Source organism: Pomacea canaliculata, linkage group LG13, assembly GCF_003073045.1.
Source record: "Pomacea canaliculata isolate SZHN2017 linkage group LG13, ASM307304v1, whole genome shotgun sequence".
In the NCBI taxonomy this organism is placed as follows: Eukaryota; Metazoa; Mollusca; class Gastropoda; order Architaenioglossa; family Ampullariidae; genus Pomacea; species Pomacea canaliculata.
The window spans coordinates 18,376,892-18,396,550 of NC_037602.1; the positions used below are offsets into that span (position 1 = coordinate 18,376,892).

Genomic DNA, 19,659 nt, shown 5'->3' on the forward strand with positions numbered 1-19,659 from the left:
TAATGTCTGCAACTAGTCAAAAACCAAGCTAATTGCCTACGACAGACGAAAAGATCGATGAGTCTTTCTGACTGAAACTGTAACTTTGAATGTCGCAGCCTCAACCCATGCTAGCCAGATCGTCAAAAGGACCGTGGAGGTCCAAGGGGCAAAGTGCACAGAAAGCCGTTAGTCGTTAGCCGGACTGTTAACACGAGCGCTCTCCATTCATCATTCAGCTGGCAAATAATTGTGCACTTGGTCTCAGATCGCTGTGCAATGATTTTGGAAAAGTGCACGCGCTGCTACCCAAGCATACATGACCTCACGCATGCGTAGGTTTGCTAGCGTGGTCGATACAGTCAGCCAAGTTCACTAACAGACTGCACTCTTCGTTGCATGCAAATATAAACGTAGCTGATAGGGACCGACACACGCACGCGTACAAAAGCAGGTAAATACACACGAACACAGGCAGAATACATGCACCCGCTGGTGTCCATGGACCATGACCCTGAACTCAGCAAGTGACCGCCCGGCGACCGTGAGGCCTTTGGCAGTGCCTGACTGGGACCATTCTACTCCTCCCTGACTGGCCGTGCTGTCATGGCCGAGGCCAGGAGTGGAGGAAGAGAGAAGTTAGGGGAGACGATCGCCTGTATGGCACGGCTTGGAGGCTCCCCGCTGGCTGTAGCCGAGGGCACGCTCAACAACGGAGATGGGCGGTGGCCTCATGGCAACATAGAATGAGGATTTTCTACAAAAGTCAGGGTTTGTGGAACAAAAGGACCAGGTGTAAGGAAAACGGTACGAGCTGCAGAGAAACAAAGAGGTGAAGCTACCTCCCACCCTGTGAGCGAAGATCGAAGATAGGCAGTGTATGTTTCACCTTTGTCGATCCTATCGATTGAAACAGAAATCAAATACCTCAACCCCACGGTTTGTGTTAAGGTGTCGAGAGGGTGGGAGACTTGTGCAGGCACACCCATATTCTTCGGCACCTACTGTCGACAATCTGTTCCGCTTCATACGTCTTGTGGAACCCAGGAACCAGCATGCATCCAGGTACTGACAAGCAAGTGATAAACAAGGGTGCCACAAACTAGCTTCAGTAAAGACTTTGCCTGTTTCTGTTTTACTCCACGCCAGGAATTAAGGCGAGAGTCACATTTTGTGACAAAAAACAAAACAAAAACAACAAAGCTTCTAGCGATAAAATAATAATAAATCACTAAACAATATAAACCACAAAGGGAAAAAGTAGTGTGCTAAAAATGTGCCGTGTCCTCCAAAAAGGCCATTATCATAACAAATGCTGTGAACGAAATTGAAACCTTAAATTTGAGAGTAAAACTTAACCATCTTTCAAAACAACAAAATGCATGCCAGTCGAAAAGACCTGAACACGAAAAATAATGAGCTTGTAAAGGTTAAAATGCGTGGCATGTGTGTGGCCTATTATTCTATCTACTACGTACTACCGCCTCTCGCCGCACAGAAGGACCAGGAGGTGGGCGGTCAGAAAGACAGAGAAGGATGGCATGCATTTATTCTGATCCAGAATGTCCCGGTGACACTACAGCAACTTAGCATAGGCCGTGGGATAGACTGACAGTCCAATGGCACCAGCGACTGCAGGGGGACGAATAGCAAGTAGCTATAGTGGCCTAGCCCGCTCTACACGGGGATGTCCGCATGGCCCAGGGTCTAGGTTGGTTGGTTGGTTTTTGGGTTTCACGCCGTGCCAGAAAATAAGGTTATATCACGGCAAGAGAATGTTACTCTAAGTTAAAAGGGTTAAAAACACCAAATGATAAAAACAATTCTAACCATATGACGATATAAACCAACTTAAAAAAAAGCTTGCCAATGGTATGGACCTAAACAAGAAAAACAAAAGGCCAGCTATAAAAAAATTGACGGCGGATACCCCGGATGCCAGCACGAGTGATGAAAACATGTACAACAGTAAAAAGTCCCTGGCATCGGGCACCAACTGGTAGCGGGAAAAGGTGGAATGCGTGGAAAAGATGTGGCCCATCCTAAGTCTACTAAATACTATCTCTTCCCGCCGAACAGAGCAGCCTGGAGGTGGGAGGTCAGAAAGAGAAGGAAGGATGGCATGTAACCCTAGAGTGGTTCAGTGGCCTTGCCAGACTGACTGAACTTAGGGAGTGAAGACAGACTTAAGTCGGATGACCCCAGTAACTCCAATTGACCAGAAGACTGGCAAGAAGCACTGGCGGCCTGATTCACTTAAACATTGGCAGGGGCCCAAATGAAGACAATGTTCTTGGTGCATACATGAAGAGCTGCATGAATGGTATGGAGCTGGGCAATGAAAGGATAATCAAAATGACAGAAAAGAGGAGATCTAGCAGCGAGTCTGAAATAATTAAGAAGTCTGCTCCGACAATCGGTGAACGTGCTGCAAGGCCAGCAAAGAAGACGAGAAGTTTGCAGAGAAGATGGAACAACCATCCACAGATGGGCTAAACATGGCCTATATGTCCACCATCTGGAACTCAGGAACCATACGTAAAGATAGAACAAAATCCAGGATAGTCAGAAAGAATTTCATGCGGGCGTTGTAGAAAGATGAGGTCACTGGTGAAGAGAAGTTTTCGATTTTTTAAATTATTCTTCTTGCAACAGCTGCACGAACGCACTTCTAAAGTGGCTTTGAGGTCTGTGATAATGTACAGGATGAGTAATGTATCTTTTATGCACAAACTTACGCTCTAGGGGTACCCCTCAAAATATTCAACCTTTGGGGATACAGTCCCGAAATGGTTGAGAAACTCTGATCTAGATGCAACAAGGCTTCCAGACCTGGACAGACAGACTTTAATTCATTTTAATGTTTAACAGGTAAGAATATGTTTTCTTGATAAAAGCTTATTTTCTGTTCCCGAGGATCTGAAAAGTCAAACATGGACTTGAAAAAGGCGATGAGAAATAAAGTTTTGATAAAGACTTGCATACGACCCCAGAATCCAAGGATGTGAACGTCCAACAGATTCTTGCTTACAAGTATGCCATACACCTCTTCCAAGTCAAAAACCATCCTCAGAACATGTTCTTTACAGACAAGTTCATGACACCACAAACTGAAATAGGACGGTAGCAAAATAGTAGGAAGTGGTACGAATGTTTCAGAAAAGACCCAAGTCATCTCGGTTTGGACAGAGAAAGAGGCTGGCGGTCTGTTAGCGACGACTGCCAAGTAGGAGGAGCAGCCTGGCCAGGATGTCATTGCAGAAGAGTTCTATACTATGCGACGGCGAGCATCGGCGTGAGAGATGCCAGAGTCTGTGCGCACGAGTTATGCTTCCATTTGAGACAGTCCATTGAAGAGGCAAAATGGAAACTGTCAGAGTTAACACAATAGGCGCCTAAATGGCGGTCACTTGCAACTCGACAGCGAGAGTATCTCCCTCGTCGTGGGATGCCAATTCTGAAAAAGTCGAGCTCCGAGCACTGAGAGTTTAATGGGTCAGCCTAACAAATGTTTACCATCCCATCTATTAAGGGTCTCAGATGACTTCTGGGTTCCGCACTGAACTAGAAATTGTCCAGTGCAAAGTCGTTAAATCGAGGAAAAAACCCTGATGTGATGTTTTTAAAACTCTTAGCAATCGCAAAAAGGTAGAATGACGAGAGCGGCTGGGCCGACTCTGTACTTTCTACTACTAGAAAACGGGGCGAGGCCCATCAAGAAATGTTTGCACTCTCTCTTTCTCATCCTCGATGTCTGAAGATTACTTATCCTCACTACTGTGTTTTCCCAGTTCTGTTTGTTTTATGGTGATAATTTACGCAATATTTTATTCGTATCTTCTGCTCCCCACCAACCAGTGCAACAAGGAGATGCGACAGAGCGGTACCAACTAGGATATTTCCTAGCAGGGCCACACCAGGGCTACAGGAGTAGTCTACTCTGATCCAAAAGAGTATGGACCATATCGACCCAGGTTAGGACATTCCACGACCAGCCGATTAACTGGTGTGGACCACACCAGCCTCCCGTCTACGAGAAGTCCAGTGAGCGAGGTTGGAGAACTCATCGGTGGCTGAAGGCAAGAGTGCGGAGGAAGAGATGGTGGTGGCTGCATTGCAACACAGGATGGAGATTTTCGAAAAAAAATTTAAAGGTTTGGGAAATAGTACGAGCTATAGATGAGAACACGGAGGTGGGAGCAACGTCCCACCTTCTGAAAGAAGATCGGAAGTAGGTAATGGATATTCTGCCCTTGCCGGTACTATCGACCGGCACAGGAATAAAATATCTTAACTCTACGATTTGTGTTGGGCTGTCGGGAAGAGTGGGAGGCCGTGCAAGCAACCCTCTCTCTGTTTCACATAAATTAGTGAAATTCAAAGACCTACCAATAATTTTGACACATTCCAGGAGACGTAGTTAGCAGTGCAACCTATAAAGGTTTTCCACAACTGTCAAGTGCTAAAAGCATCATAAGCCCCAAAACAGTTGTAAAAAACTTCGTTGAGCATTCACTTAATAGTCACTAATGATGAATTTCGAAGTGATGACTGGAGTGAATGCATGATTACTGCCCTTATTCTCTACGTGCCAATCGCTGAAGCCACTTCTTGGTGCTAACATGGCTGCAATGAACGAGCATCAGTCAAACTTCTGTCTTTAATGCTATATCCAAAGCATTACAAACTGACAAAGCGTTTGTCCATCTGCAGCCGAGCTCCTGGCTCAGTTATTCCACCACCACAATAGCTTGTAAATTAATGTCAAACATCCGCTTTGGCAAATAGCATGTAACTCTACTCTTGACATTCCTGTAATGAATGCTCTAGAAGACGACCTAATTGCTCCCGAAAATTTCGAGGTATATTATAATATGGGTTAACTACTGCTGAACATCCAAAATACTTAAGATTATAACTAATATTCTTTCCCTTATTTACCACATGCGGCCCGCTGCTTCCGCTCTCGTACCTACACGCTGTGAACTGTGCCCGGGGATAAATGGAATAAGGTTACTTCTGTGGATTATAGAAAGACGACACTCCAATATGGGCAAGCTCTATATATTATTCGTCCCTGAGCGAAAAAAAAAAGTGATGATACATTTACATTAGAATATCACATAGCCGTGCGCGTGTTCTGTAAGTCTGTCAAAGCCAGACCCTTAGGGGTTTTCTTAATACTTATTAGTGTCCACTGGCTTGCTTCATTCGCAGTCTTAAAATGAGAAGAAGAAAAACGACTGGATGAGAGAAGGAAGATGAAAATAAGCATCGCGTACAACCTAATGAACAAATTTATTTTGCTATTTTAAACAAGGGATATTTGAACCGGTTAGCAAGCACTATCTAAATGTTGTTCGTCAGAGATGGATTTTAATAATGCACGCCAAAGACTGCGTGGATACACAATGGGTAAAATAAAAAGATTATAATTAAGATGATGCTCGTTGCAGCATCCAGATTATAAGCATTTTAAAAAATGACTGCGTGCCACGTAAGCTGGATGACCTGCACGGTATACAAACATTTGGGACGGAATGGGAGTCTTGTGTCTATATCTGGAAGCAGAACCAGACATCAGATTTACTTAGGTTTAAACTCTCAAAACCTACTGCCTTTCTTTCTGATTTAATTTTTTCGACTTGCTTTGCCTTCTTAACCAGGTTTCTCTGTGCATTCCTGTTGGTGCTGCTGTTAAAAGAAGCCAGTAGGACAGTAATAGCAGGAGAATCAGCGTTCAGAAAGAGTAAAGGATCAACACCTACACAATAAAAGATAATATACACTACACATCGTTAGTTTGACTATATCTGAAAGAAATAAAATACATAGAAAAGATAACTTGTCTTCACTGGTAGGATGAAGATGTACACAACATAAAATCTACAGGCGCGCAGACACAGAAGGCGCTAACACACAGATACAGATACAGATAAAAGAGTTTGAACAAATTCTCAATATCTCGATAACAGTATACCAATATATCAACATAAAAGCATAACAATGTTTTAATATATTGTGGATGGCTCAGACAGCTCCAGAAAAACGATCCTCTCTCTTTTCTCAACCTCAACCGGCTTCCTAATAATACTTAGGCAGAGAATACAGAGGACACAACGAAAAGAAAAGGGCTGTCTCACGTATGAGTATCATATGAAAGAATTGTTCCCATAAACGTCTTAGGACTCAATCCAAGTGAAACTTATTCCCCCCTGATCACGGTAATTTAATTGATGAGCCAGGAAATGCGTGGCCACCATTTGATGGACGGACTTAAGACCATCTTCACTGAAGAGTGCAGCGTCTCCCTCAGTGCTCCTCCTCGTATACGTGATGACTCCACTAAACAAATTCATAAGCTGAGGGGTTATATGACGTGAATTGAGTTACCAACGCCTCCCTAAGCCAAACTGGTTCTGACGTTCAAGCCAACTCCAAGCCTAACGACTTTCCGGGAAGTCTCACCGTAAACAACTCCACGTCTCGCGCGTTTCACCAGATGTGAATCAATACAACTGAAATGTGGCCGAGTTGGGAAAGATGCGACTCGACCGCCCACATTTGCAGCATGAATGACAATAACCTACTGAAGGCAGTACCATTATCACACTGACACCAAGACAATCGAAATCTTATTTATTGATAAAGTTTATAAACGTTAGTGTGTATGAGACTTCGACCGTCTATATAAAGTATAATCATTCTTATAAATGCATTGGTTACAGTATATTCCAGAGAACGAACAAAAAGAGAAAAAGGAAGAAACCGTTTGAAAATTGCGTCGGTTAGGCGAGACTATTTAGATGGATGCATTCTGCTGGAGTAATGGACATGGTTCTTATTTCAATGCTGGGTTTTTTTTCGGCAAAAGAATACATTATCCATAACGAAGTGACCAGGCCCTAACTAAAATTACAGTGCGTCATTACATGCCAGGATATGAAAGGTGTTTGACAAACTGCACATTTTCAAATTAAATAATCACTTAAATATTCCAACAGATTTTCAATTTAACATTTTTTCTGCTCAAATCATTTTCGAAATTAATGCAAAAAACAAAAATGACCTCCGTAACTAATCCCCTGATTATGGCTAATAGAATTCATTATTTGTCTTCAAAATGTTTCTTTAACACAAGATGCTCTTAATTTTTTTAAAATAAAGATATGGGTAGTCACGGCATGTGGCATTGATAAGTTCTAAAGGCTGTTTGGGAGTGGCATCAAATCTGGCTCCTGGTTTGCGATCCTTCGTCGAGATTACCAAGTGATATTGGGTTTGCAAGGCGAGCCCTTCATTTTCGTTCTCACCCACGTCTTTTTCGCGGTCTGTATTCTTCCTATAAGAACAATCGATTCCCCGGAAAAAACTAGAAATTGAACTTGGTGTTCCATGTATCAGCTGATGGTAAGATGCCTTATGCGGTTGATCAGCACGGCCAAAATTGGAAAAATGGCAACCTCCGCAATCATAGTATAGCAGGGACAGTCGCATCGCGTGCCTAACGGAAATGGTCAGAATACATGGAAGGGTTTTCTAGTATCCTCCAGTTTCTGGCCTTTGTACTGACAGGTAGTTTTCATTTATAAATATTCAGCAAAACAATTTTTAACCAAAATACAGAGCAGTGGTCCAATTAGGATCGCGAGTCAGCTTCCTTATTAAAATTGTTCTAAAAATCTTGATTGCATAAGGGACATCATTTTACAAATTCAAAAACGCGGTTCATACTGCTCAAATCAGCCGTGAAATTTCAATAACCAGAATGTGTCTGATCACATGGAGAATGATGTCCTTTCGCCTTACGGGCTTGAGGGGACCAACTCTCCCTGTTCTTTCTGCTTTTTTTTTTCTTTCTTTCTTGGACTGCCCTTGGGTTTTCGTCGTGTTTGCTCAATACTGTTGATGTGGGATGTTAGCTGCATTCTACTGCCACTGTTTTGGTCTGTTTTTCCAAGTCTGTGCTCCATCCTTGCCTTAATCATCTAGCAGTCTCAGATACCATACCTGCGCCATCTCGACTCCGGTCTTCTGTTTGGTGGATTAATTTATTCACTGCCCAGTCGATTTTCCACACTTTCTACTCTACGGTCCACTGTCCTCGCAACATTTTTCCCGCTGCTTTTGGGTCTACGCGAGTCAACAAGTGTGACTTGATCCTTTGACCTCTTGTCTACATTCCTGCCCCCTGCTTCTTTACCGCCATTGTGCTGATGCCACCTCCATGACAGTCATGTGTGTACCAAACATAGAGAGAACTACAGATGTCGTTGCTGCAACCACTATTAATATTACAATTAAGACAACTACAGCTACAAATCCCAGCTTCAAGTCAAAAAACTGTCAGAGAAGAAGAGAAGACTAGAAAGGGATATTTTGATAGTGGTAAGGAAGTGAGAGCATCTATGCTTATGGCATTCACTCCCTTCTCAATATCAGTGGCTTCACTAACCGTGGACACAATAAACTCTTTGTTTTTTTTTTGTTGATGATGATGACGAGGATGATGATTATTATTACTATTATTATTGCTGTTTTTACTTTTGTCAAGCGCTTTGATGGTTGGATAAAGCACTATATAAACTATTATTGTTGTTGTTATTTACCAAATGACAGATTACACCGCGCAAAACAATTTCTAACGTAAATCTGCCAGTGTAATCTGCATTCATGTTTCGGTTTTACACTTCAGAGCAAAGTTGTCAAAGCTAACAGATAACCCAAGTGCTAAATTAAATTCCTAAAATCAGTTAATTACAGCATCCCCATAACCCAAATCCAAGGAAATAGCAAAAGTTCTTTTTATGTACTCCAAGCCTTTTAAAATCGTAATTCCTACCTGTTTTAAAATGTGGTAAAAAGACGTTACAGAAGAAAGCTAGCAATTATGGCCAACACCTCATTAACTCTGCATTCGCTGCGGGTTTCAGTGACGTCAGATGTGAGAATGTAGGTCAAACCAAGTAGGGCTTCATTCAAAAAAATTTAGTTTTTAACCTAGCGTGAGGTGAACAACTTGGCGCTTGATTTCAATGCTGATTCATTTGATTGTTGCTTTCACCGTATTTAAATCGTCACGATTTTCTTGTGATGATGATAACACCTCAGAAATAACCAAAGCCGTTTTCCCACCCCAGTTTAACCAGCTTATAATCGACAAAAAATACTGAATCGTTCTACCACTACTTTCCTGTTTGTCCAGTCAGAGATAAAAAAAAAACTGTATGATTACCTCAAAACTGTAATGTCCCATAGACATAAACAAAAACAAACTCATTTCGAATCAAACGCCAACAAGATTTCCCCAATTTATACTCTCCGAGACCTAGTGAGAACTAATGCCAGAAAAAGACTATTAGTAAAACCTCAAACCTACAAGCATTTAATATACTTGGTAATAGATGTCTGGAGCAAAGAGGGTTAATACTGGGTGGCTAGGAGATCGGGTTATATGACTTGCTTCTTTTCTCCAAAATAGTTCCAGACGCCAGGGAGAGAGAGGGCCACCAAACTCACTCATCTATAAAGATGTTATGAACCTGAATACGAATAGCAAACGCGCAAAGACAGAGAGAAGGAGAGAGAGAGACTGTTACAAAGATGAAGGAGAACGGCAAACAGACCGATCAAATGAGTGGAGCGAGCCGAGACAGCCAGCAGACGAAGAGAGGCATAAAGGGGATATTCCTACATCCTAGCCCCGGTGTGGTGTGCAGCTCTTTGATAACCACCGTGAGACGAGTCTGGCATTCCTACAGCACAATGTCTTTGCCTGCTCTTAAAGGCTAAAAGAATAAAGATTCTGCATCAATCAAAAGAATATAAGAATGCATACAGTTAATAATAATAAAAACTGTATAGCGCATTTCCGTGTGCACGTGAGCTCAATGCCCTGCACACGAAAGACTTCAAACGAACCGACAGTCTACCATAAAGAAAGATAATCGTCAGCAAACAAATCACACCAGTATAAAAAAATGAGCCAATTGAAGAGATGAAAAACTGAGGAGTTGGTGGAACAATATTCTTTATTATGCAAAAATCTTAAAGCTATTTGTGTTCACTTGTTCATTCATTCTCTCTTCCTCACCTCTTCTCCTTTCCTCCGTCCCACCCTTCAAGTGAGGTAATATATCTCTCACTGTATGTAACATTAACTTTCTCTGTAAAAGATCATCTTTGTGTTAATGTGTCTGGATATGTATGGCTCCAGCAAAATGTCGGTAGTAAGAAAATATTTTTGAAGACCTTCGGACAAATAAACTGTTTCCAACAAGACTGGCACATTGATATATGCCACAAGACTTGAGCTGTATTCTAGTTGTAAGAGCTGTGTCCAGCCTGAGAGATGTAAATATATTAAAAGTACGTTAGTTCAGAGAAACATATATTAATTATATATTGGAATATCGCCCTTCAACATACACCAATATCGCTACAAAAATGACTTATCTCCTAAAAAGTTTATGTACCCCCGATGAAAGCATGAGATAAACTACATAAATGGGGTGAAATAAGGACACGTGACAGAAAAAAAGGTTCGAAAACATGTTATCATCTTATGAATATGCTTTCTCACTTCTTGGCTTGAACAAGGAAGTTGGAAAGAAGCGGTATGGACAAGCCAATAGACAAAAGAGAGAAAACCATAAAGAACTTAACCATTCAAATCCGAACATTTTTATCAGTAGATCGGATTTGTTTGACAACTACAGCCTCTCTTAGAACTGCATAAATATACACGTTAGCTACATCAACCAACGAATGATCCTGTAATGAAGGCTGTCAAGATAAATACATCCCTGAGCAGAACTTCAGGCTAAGGCTCCTACAGAAATGATCGAATTCAGAGACAATTTTAGTACCATGCCGAAAGAATTTACAAAATATATTCTTGATGCAGCCCCCGTTCAACAGGGGCGGAAGGTGAGGGCTGGGCGTTTCTCACAAGTAATATATATATATGCTGGTACGTCCGTCTCTAACTGTGGACACAGCAGCAGTTCTGGTCCGACCGAAAACATTTGGAGAGGCAATAACATCTCCCTAAGCTCCAAAGTAAGATAGATATTTTCTCTCCGACACACTGTTTTATTTTGATGTATGCAAGCGAGACGTGGGTCAGCCCCGTTTATTGATGCAGAATAATCCAGGCAATGGAAATGAGATGCTATAGTAAGACCTCGCACATGTTATTCTCAGACGTTACCCGTCAAGTCTTCGGCAGAATCGCGATATCCTTAGGTTCCTCAACCAAAGTCAAGTACAACAAGTGACAATATACAGCTTTTCGACACCCAGTCTACAAGGCGCCAACATGTCTGACCTCACAGGAAACAAAGAAGATAATTTTTTTTAAATCTTCATTAATGCCCTAAAAAATACAAGACTGACAAACTTAATAAGAATAGAAATAGTATTAATTTATAAAAATTGCGAATGAGATGGCATGAATATATGTATTGAAAACTATGTGTACAAATCAGAGACACCACTCTGTAGAAAAGTTTCAGCAAAGGCCAAGAATGGCCCCCTCTATAAATATATCTCCTAGTATGGCTTAGTTCAGACCACTGACTCCAAGATGGACATTTCAGTGGGAGATAAAATGCCTAGAATGCCGCCAGATCGATGACAACGATGTCTTGACTTTAAACTTGATGACAAAATGACGATAGCTCCAAATAATTTGTTCAAGCAACGCAGATTCGTACTTCTTGGATCAGCGGTAAAACTTAGCAACCAAGAACCTTGACAAACATCTAGAAGAGACCACAATTTTCCAGTTTTAACATCCAGTTAGAAGACAGCATGATCAGCATTGCACCGAGCGAAGGTTTGCTAGTCCATTTTTTAAGTCTCGTGGTTCTATGCTATCACAGCGTACCTGACACTCCACATTGCACAACCCAGCAAAATGTGTAGACTAGCGAGCATGAATGCAAAACGTATTTCAAAGGTATCACGGCACTAATCATCAAAGACTGGTACAGCTGTGGCATCAAATCCTGTGGTATGTGATCAAAGACGCGTGCTTGGCAATCTTGGATCGGATCATTTTTCACAAAGACGAAATGCTTTATCTAATACTGTAAACCAATCCAGTCGGCATGGGAAAAGGTCTTTATCGTAAAATAGACAGTTTAATTTGATACTGTAATCTGATTTTGTGTTGTGTTTCACGGCAAACCTGCAACTGTATTTAGAAATCAATGCCTTGGACTACGAGTGTATGTGTGCTAGTGTATGCGCGCCTGTACGTAAGATAAATACAGCCACATGTACATTTGTAACACCTCCTCCCCTGTTTACACCTACTTATCTAACTGCGTGTATGTATTGCTACGCGTGTGCTCATGCGATGAAGATTAAAGACCCCCCAAAAAAGACGTTGCAATGATTTACCTGTTCTTGAATGAACGGGTTGCCAAACTCTAGTCTCTTCCTGATGTCTTCCATTATGAACAGAGCCGCTGTGAAGATGAATCTGCAATCAGACAATCCATATTTGTTGTCTAGTGGCGGCGAGAAGCTTAGGTGTCTGTCATTTCGCTCTTATTCACGAGCTTGTTTTTCAGCATCAGCTTTATCACTGTTGGCGGTTGTGCGTGTTCACTCTCGCAATCTTCAATATTATCACAGAAGAATTAAGTTTCCATCAAAACAACGGTGAGAGGGTCACCTTTAAAATGTTCTTTTAAAAAATGGCACTGCCGATTCACATTAAATTACATGAAACATTAAAGCCATATTTTGTATTAATAAAAATATCTTACTTTAAGATTTATTTATATATGAATCCCTATTTCAATTAGCTGACATGCATTATGCCAATTAAATTTTCGTTTGTATAACTCATTTTCAGTGCTATTATTATTTCATTGGCTGAAGACAATAAAATTTACATAAGACGTTTATTCAATTATAGTTCCTTACATAATAAATGTCAAAAACTGAAATGGTTAAATCGTGTACATATACAATTATGGTTAAAAGTATAGCAGAGAAAAAAAGAGTGACGAAATATCCCATACTTTTTTTAAGGTGTATATCGGTACTTAAAACGAACATTAATTAAAGTTTGTGTAATAGTGAATGAAAGTGAAAATTGTATTATAAACTCCCCTCAGATATATATATATACACGTGTCCATTACTATGACGGTGGTTCAAAGTAACCGAATAATACATAGACGAAAGACGAGATTCAAAGTCATCTAGAATATACATGCCATTACGTCGAGTCTGGCTATTTCAGGACTATCGGTGTGTTATTTTCATCCTGTTGGTGCCGAGGAGGCTTTCAAGTACATATTTATAGCTAGAATACCACAAAAAAACAAAAAAATTAACCATGACTTCTGTGCAAATAATGAAGTCTGATGTTTCAATAAGTACGGAAATGTCGACTACTGTGTAACAAGACATACGACGAAGTATGAAGAAATTTGTTTTACTGAAATGCATGCATTTGTCATAATCAGCAACTTAACCAGAATAAACAGTCGAAAAAAAAAAAGGACGATCGATTTACTTTTTACATTTAACCGGCACATTTAAATAACATTCACATTAAAGCAATTCTTAAAAATTACAAAGAAATTTTGGTATTAAAATGTCTAGTGTATAATAGAGGATTTTTCGACGCATACTTTGAATTTGCAACCTTCCATTAAAAGGCGCTTTTCCAGGTGGTGGACTCCTGCTGGCCACAAGCCATCTTGCACCCAGTTCGCTAGCATCATATTTGTTTCCATTTGCTCACGCCTGCCTGTGTTTTAGCACGCACGTTGGATAAAAAGAGATAATTGCAAATAACGGCAACTTTTTTTCCGTGCTTCCTTAACTCAGGCAAGGGTGCAGAAAAGGCTAGATGAAGCATTATTTCGATCGATATTGATGAGCTATGAACGCGGCAACTGCTTTCTCCATCTTTTTTGGCATTTACAATTGCTTTTGTTCCACACACTTTAGTAAAGTTTCAGTGTGGACGTTTATTTCACTAGCAGCTTCACTTCCTCCAGGGCTAAGTGCTAAGGAGAAAATCCTCTAGTCCTTGTGGCAGACCTGAAAGAGCCGGTCACGTAAACTATCATCTCGGTTCATTCGGATTGTATCTTTTTTTCCGTCCTCCCCAATTTCCGTTCCATTTTTTGCAATGTCACTTGCTTCCAGAGGCCATGCAGTCGAGATACAGACGTTGTTCACGGGACAACTACGAATTTCACACGCAAAATGAGCAGAAACCAAGCTTAATTATTTACAAGCAACTGATCACAGAAATCGGGAATATTTGAAGTCCAAGATAATGTTTTTAAATGCTGGCACTTTTGATTTGATAAAATTTTCTCCAGCTCTGCGTGACAAATTCTTTTCTGTGCACTCTGTGTGTGGTCGCACGTCTTGCTGCGTATACATCTATGGTGGTGTTTGATCTCAGTCAGCTTCATCGAATCTTGCAATGTAACAAGCATCGAGTTGTTTTTAATAAAAAGTCTGTTCGTGATGTACGCGACCAAGGCAACAAGCCCTTTGCTGTTCATGAGTGCCAACAGTAAGTATAGACTCTCTCTACAATCAAATAAAATTAAATAAAGGGTGTTGTGCTTCCTCCTACTTCTTTTGATTTATGGGTTGTATGCTGGTTAATATGATATGTGTGTGTGTGTGTGTGTGTGCGTGCGCACGTGGGTTTGATTGAAGAAAATTAACATAAATTTGTTCTGAGATTATCAATTTTTATTTTAATTTTACCTCTTTTTATAATCAAGCATTCAATGACATTATTCTCACATGTAAATACCTATCTTTTCTTAATGAGAAAGACCACGATAAGTATCCTGGAATCTTACTAATGAATAAACAATCAGCCGAGGACAAATTGCGGCTCTGTAGCCCAGTCAAAACATCCTGCTTCTTTTTCATGCAACGTCAGCGTTGTCCGCCCAGTCAGTTTCTCGCTCCCATTATCCTCCACTTTCTTCTTCAACTTTTGCAAAAATAGGGCATGACATTAAAAAAAGATGTTTCTCACAACGACGATACACCGAGATGATTTATGGATAAGCTACATTCCAGACTCCACTGAGGCTAGTAGTACATAATCTGCGGTTGCGGAAGAACTTTCATACGTTCATGTCATTTTCTTGTTCGACACTAAAACGTATTCCCACAGCGCTGTCTATACATTACTTATGCCGCTAGTGAAATTACCAGCTGTTAGCGCAGGCGACAACGCTTGCATAGTCCGCCGAGTCCAAAAAGAACTGGTAATTCTGAGTCATAATATAAATAAAAACACGATAGGTTGCATACTGAATCAATTTCTTCATGAAGTACTTGTGTAACTTGAGTAAGTATTTGTTTTCACAAAACTTTTCACAATTTGTTTTCACTCCTTTAACAGTGGGAAACGTGACTGAGCTTGTAGCTATAACATTATTTTCATGTTGATCTCGCCATCAATGAGAAAATAATGTAACTCACCCTGACGTTAGATTGAAAACATAATGCGTGAACTGAAATCTTCAATTTTAGAAACTGTTGAGAAACCTTTAAGTCCTTAATGTTCCACAAATCGTACGTAAAATACTAAAACCCATGTCGATGCCTGGATGCATCTTGAAGCTTTCAACATTGACTTTCTGGTCGAACATGAAACCATAAAGGATGAATACCATTAATTCCCACTGATGAAATTATGACCCGTGAGCTCACTCAGGTTGTCCTCAAATTTATCTCTTATAAGTGAATTCTCGTCAATGCATAACTTTTTTTTTTTTTACTCCGGTATTAGTCAATTGCGTCCAGAGATTTCTCTTTCAGTAAGCCTCAAAGGAAAGCTTTTAATCACATGTCATCATTACAATACACGTTAAATGATTATAAGCCCTCAGAATCACGGTGAAAATGACGTTCAAGTAAATACAGCAGTGAAGAAAATCGGTGAAAACCCAATTTTTCATAATTCAGCCAAAGAAGCAGCTACCACATGCTGACTGATCGTTATGCTAGAAGTTTGTGATCCTAGCGTATTCGTCTAGAGTCAAAAATAAAGCATAGAAATTTTTATTCACATAATTTACCTATTTTTCCTCCCATCTTAGATGCCTATACCTATCCCAGGATTTTTTTTTTTTAGTCATTATACTTCTGTTTACCTTCGAAAAATATGAAAATGTTAGACGTGTGTGCAAAATATTAAGATTGCATTCTCTGAATGACTGTTTTCAGCTACTCATTATCATCGTCAATTCCTGTCCGTTTGAGAGAAAAGAAAAGGCATAGAAGTCTAGCGGCATATACGAAAGTTTAACAACGTGGTCCAGTCCAAGGGGAACTACTCATTATATGTTAAGTGATAAAGTGCAGAATAGTGTCCCTTTAGAGTTCCAAATAAAATGATAATAAAATGCAAAAATTTGTAATGCGCATAATCACAATCCTAAGGAGCATGCTCTTAGCGCCTAAGAACAAGAACGAAACATGGATAGCATACGATGGACAGGAAAACAAACAAGTAATATCTGAACTATAGAAAATAAACAACAGTACTAATGAAGAATAAAATCAAATACAGAAAACGCAAAGAGTGATGAGTAAGATATTTTAAATCATAGTCTGCTGCAGATTTATTTTATCCATATCTTTGCCCAATGGTGTATACAAATCACTGCAATAAAAATATCTAGAAATTATCTGCACAACTACACACCATCACTACAAAATATTTCCATATAAAGACTAAGATGTATGTCAAAGTTATCCTGGATCTTGGACTAGAATTAACCTCAACAGCAATTCCCTTGCTACTGTAACATTTTGAAAATGATTACAGTCCCCAGCTCTTATGTGTTGACAATGGTACAGCATTAAATTTTCCTATCAACTTTTCATCTCCTTTATGTCCATCAAACCTGTGAGCTCAGCCCTTGGACAGCCTCGTTCTACTCCAATTGTCTTCCTCTACTTCTTCCCTTCATCAATGGACATCACTAACACCTCCCTTGTTACTGGATTTGTCCCTGATATTTTTGTCTGCCACATTTGCTCCTCTTCAAACAAAAAAAAAAACATGATCTATACTCCAGAGACCTCAAAAATTATTGTCAACTATTATCAATCTTTTTTGTCCAAACTCTTAGAAAGGACTATTCTTCTGCAAATACTTTCTGGAAAAAAAAAATATCATCAAGGTAGGGCAGGGATGGACCAATAGTCTTACAACCCTAGTTTTGATGTTTTCTCTGAAATGTCTTTAATAGAGCTTGTGCCTGTCACCGAGTCCCAGGTCAGGGAGATCATCATAAACTCTCAGAAGAAATTCTGCTCTCTCGAACAGATTCTGACTCATCTCCTGCATGAGTGCCTTGACTTAATGATTCCAGTTTATCACTTGCTTTATCAACCACTCCTTGTTAACTGGTGTTGCACCCCAATTGTTCAAGCATGCTGTCATCACACTACTTCTAAAGAAGCCCAGCCTCATAAACTATCACCGTTTCCAATCTTCTGTTTCTGTCTAAAGAACTTAAAAAAAAGTAATGCTGATCCACCTCCTGAACTATTTCTCCCGTCATAATCTACATAAATCATTTCCATCACAGCGGAATTTCAGTCAGACTATCATGAAAATCCTTTGAGAAAGTGTTGATGCGAGTAGTTAATGACTGCTGCTTGCAACATGGATCATATTTCCTTACAGTCAGAAGCTGAATCTGTCAGCTTCATTTCACACACTCAACCATGACATCTATTTCCAGCTCCTTGATGTTAATTTTGATCCCTCTAGCACTGTTTTGAAATGGTTTTTATTCTATCTGACTGATCACACTCAGTTTCTGGTAGTTGTGAGCATCTTCTCCTGTTCCTTTGAAGTATGGAGTTCCTCAAGGTTCTGTTCTTGAGCCTCTTTTTTTAAATGTGTACCTCCAGAAGCAGCCTTAGCAGTACAGGACCCTGTGGGGCTCTGGACACTATACCTCAAGAATCTCCTTTCGCAGGCCCCCCTCAGGCGCCTCTGTGTACCTCCATCCACTTGGTTTCACCATCTGCCACTTCGGCCTTCAACAGGGCTTCTGCTAAGGCTAAATTCTTTGGGGATCTCTCTTAAATTTCACATCAACTAAGTCCCTCTTCTTTGAGCTTAACATGATCAGTCATCAGTCACCCTCCCTGTCAGTTTCGGCAACCAAAAAACCTCATGTCTGCTTTTCTTCTGGCTGGATCACTGTCACTCTCTATTCCTGGATCTCCCTAACTGCCTACAGGTCAAACTTCAAAGGGCTCAAAATAAGGCTGCTCACACAGTCTTCCGAAGGCGAAATGCCAACACTGCCAACATCCATTTATTATTATTAACTTATTACTCACCTTTCTTCTTTTCAGTCTGCCTGTTGACTATATTACAAAACTGAAAATGCTCTTCTTCCGACTTTGATTGAACTTCTACTGCTTACTGATTTAGGAATGTGTCCCCTGTTTACTCTTCTGGATATCCCCACTGTTTCTGACACCACTGATCATCCCATCCTTCTCAACAAACTTCATTATTGAGTCAGCATCATTGACAAGGATCTCTCTTGTTTCTCTTCTTAACTTCTCAATAGACTATAGACTGGTCCTATCAACGATTTTCGGTCTGACGGAGTTCAACTTACTAGTGGTGTTCCTCAGAGGACCATTCTTGGCCCAGTTCTTTTGCCTCTATATACCTCTCCTTTGTCTGCCATAATCCCTTCACATCCTATCAAATACCACTTCTATGCATCTCTCAACTTAAGACAGTGAAACTTTCGATAACATAAGGCACTGTTGACTCACATTTGCCTGTGACAAGGACATCAAAAACTGGATGACATAAAAGAAGCTTACACTTTATGATGACAAAACCAAAGCCATTCTCACTGGCACATGGCAAACTCTTTCTCAGCTTCCTCACTTCCTCTCTCTCCAGCTTGACAATGTTACCATCCCTATTTCTGATTCTGCCAAAACCTGGGTATCATATTTGACAACACTCTGTCCATGTATATGTTTATCTCTTGGACTGCAAGAAATGTTGTCATCTATGATGCATTAGCAAGATCCAAAAACATCTTTCAGCAGCTACCACTAAACTTGTTATTTCTTTCCTCCTATTTTCTTGCTGGCCTTCCCATCTCTACAATTCATATTCTTCAACATGTGAAAACAATGCTCCCACCTCATTATCCGCAGGAATAAATCTAATCACACCACTATAGTTCCCTTGCACTTCATTTGTTCCAAGATTTTATATGAAGTCAACATTCTCTATCCCCACCTACCTATTCAACTCACTTTACATCTACACACTACCTCACTCTCTCCAATCCTCTCCTGATCACCTCAGGCTCTGCATTCAGTGTGCCACACTATGTACATGTGGTCTTTGTTTTTCTTCTGTTTCTGGTCTACTCACCTGGAATGAACTGCCACTCGATGTTCAACAGATGTTTGTGCCTACCATGGTGTTTGTGTGCACGTGTGTATGAATGCTTAACAAAGAATTTTTTATCTACTTACGTGCCTGGTAATCTTCCAGATTATTGCAATTATTTTGCAAGAAATGCCATTTAAACAACTTCGCGGTGCTCTGAATCAGACGACGGAAGTTCCAGTTGACATGGGGAATATGCTGGGTAAACAATTATTAAA

At 40.3% G+C, this 19,659-nt stretch overlaps 1 protein-coding gene across 3 annotated transcripts in view; it reads right to left on the minus strand.

Annotated features, from left to right (window-relative positions):
- Positions 1-19,659, minus strand: part of LOC112553652 (focadhesin-like) — a 137,005-nt gene that overhangs the window by 117,051 nt on the left and 295 nt on the right. The window contains exons 1-2 of one of the 3 annotated variants that reach the window (XM_025221007.1): positions 19,532-19,639; positions 12,388-12,469 (exon numbers count right to left, since the gene is read on the minus strand). In XM_025221007.1, coding sequence (XP_025076792.1) covers positions 12,388-12,441 — 54 coding nt within the window. In that variant the 5' untranslated portion in view covers positions 12,442-12,469; positions 19,532-19,639. Of the gene's footprint in view, positions 1-12,387; positions 12,470-19,527; positions 19,640-19,659 lie in introns of those variants that run through there. The other 2 variants (XM_025221006.1, XM_025221008.1) reach the window with 2 other exon arrangements.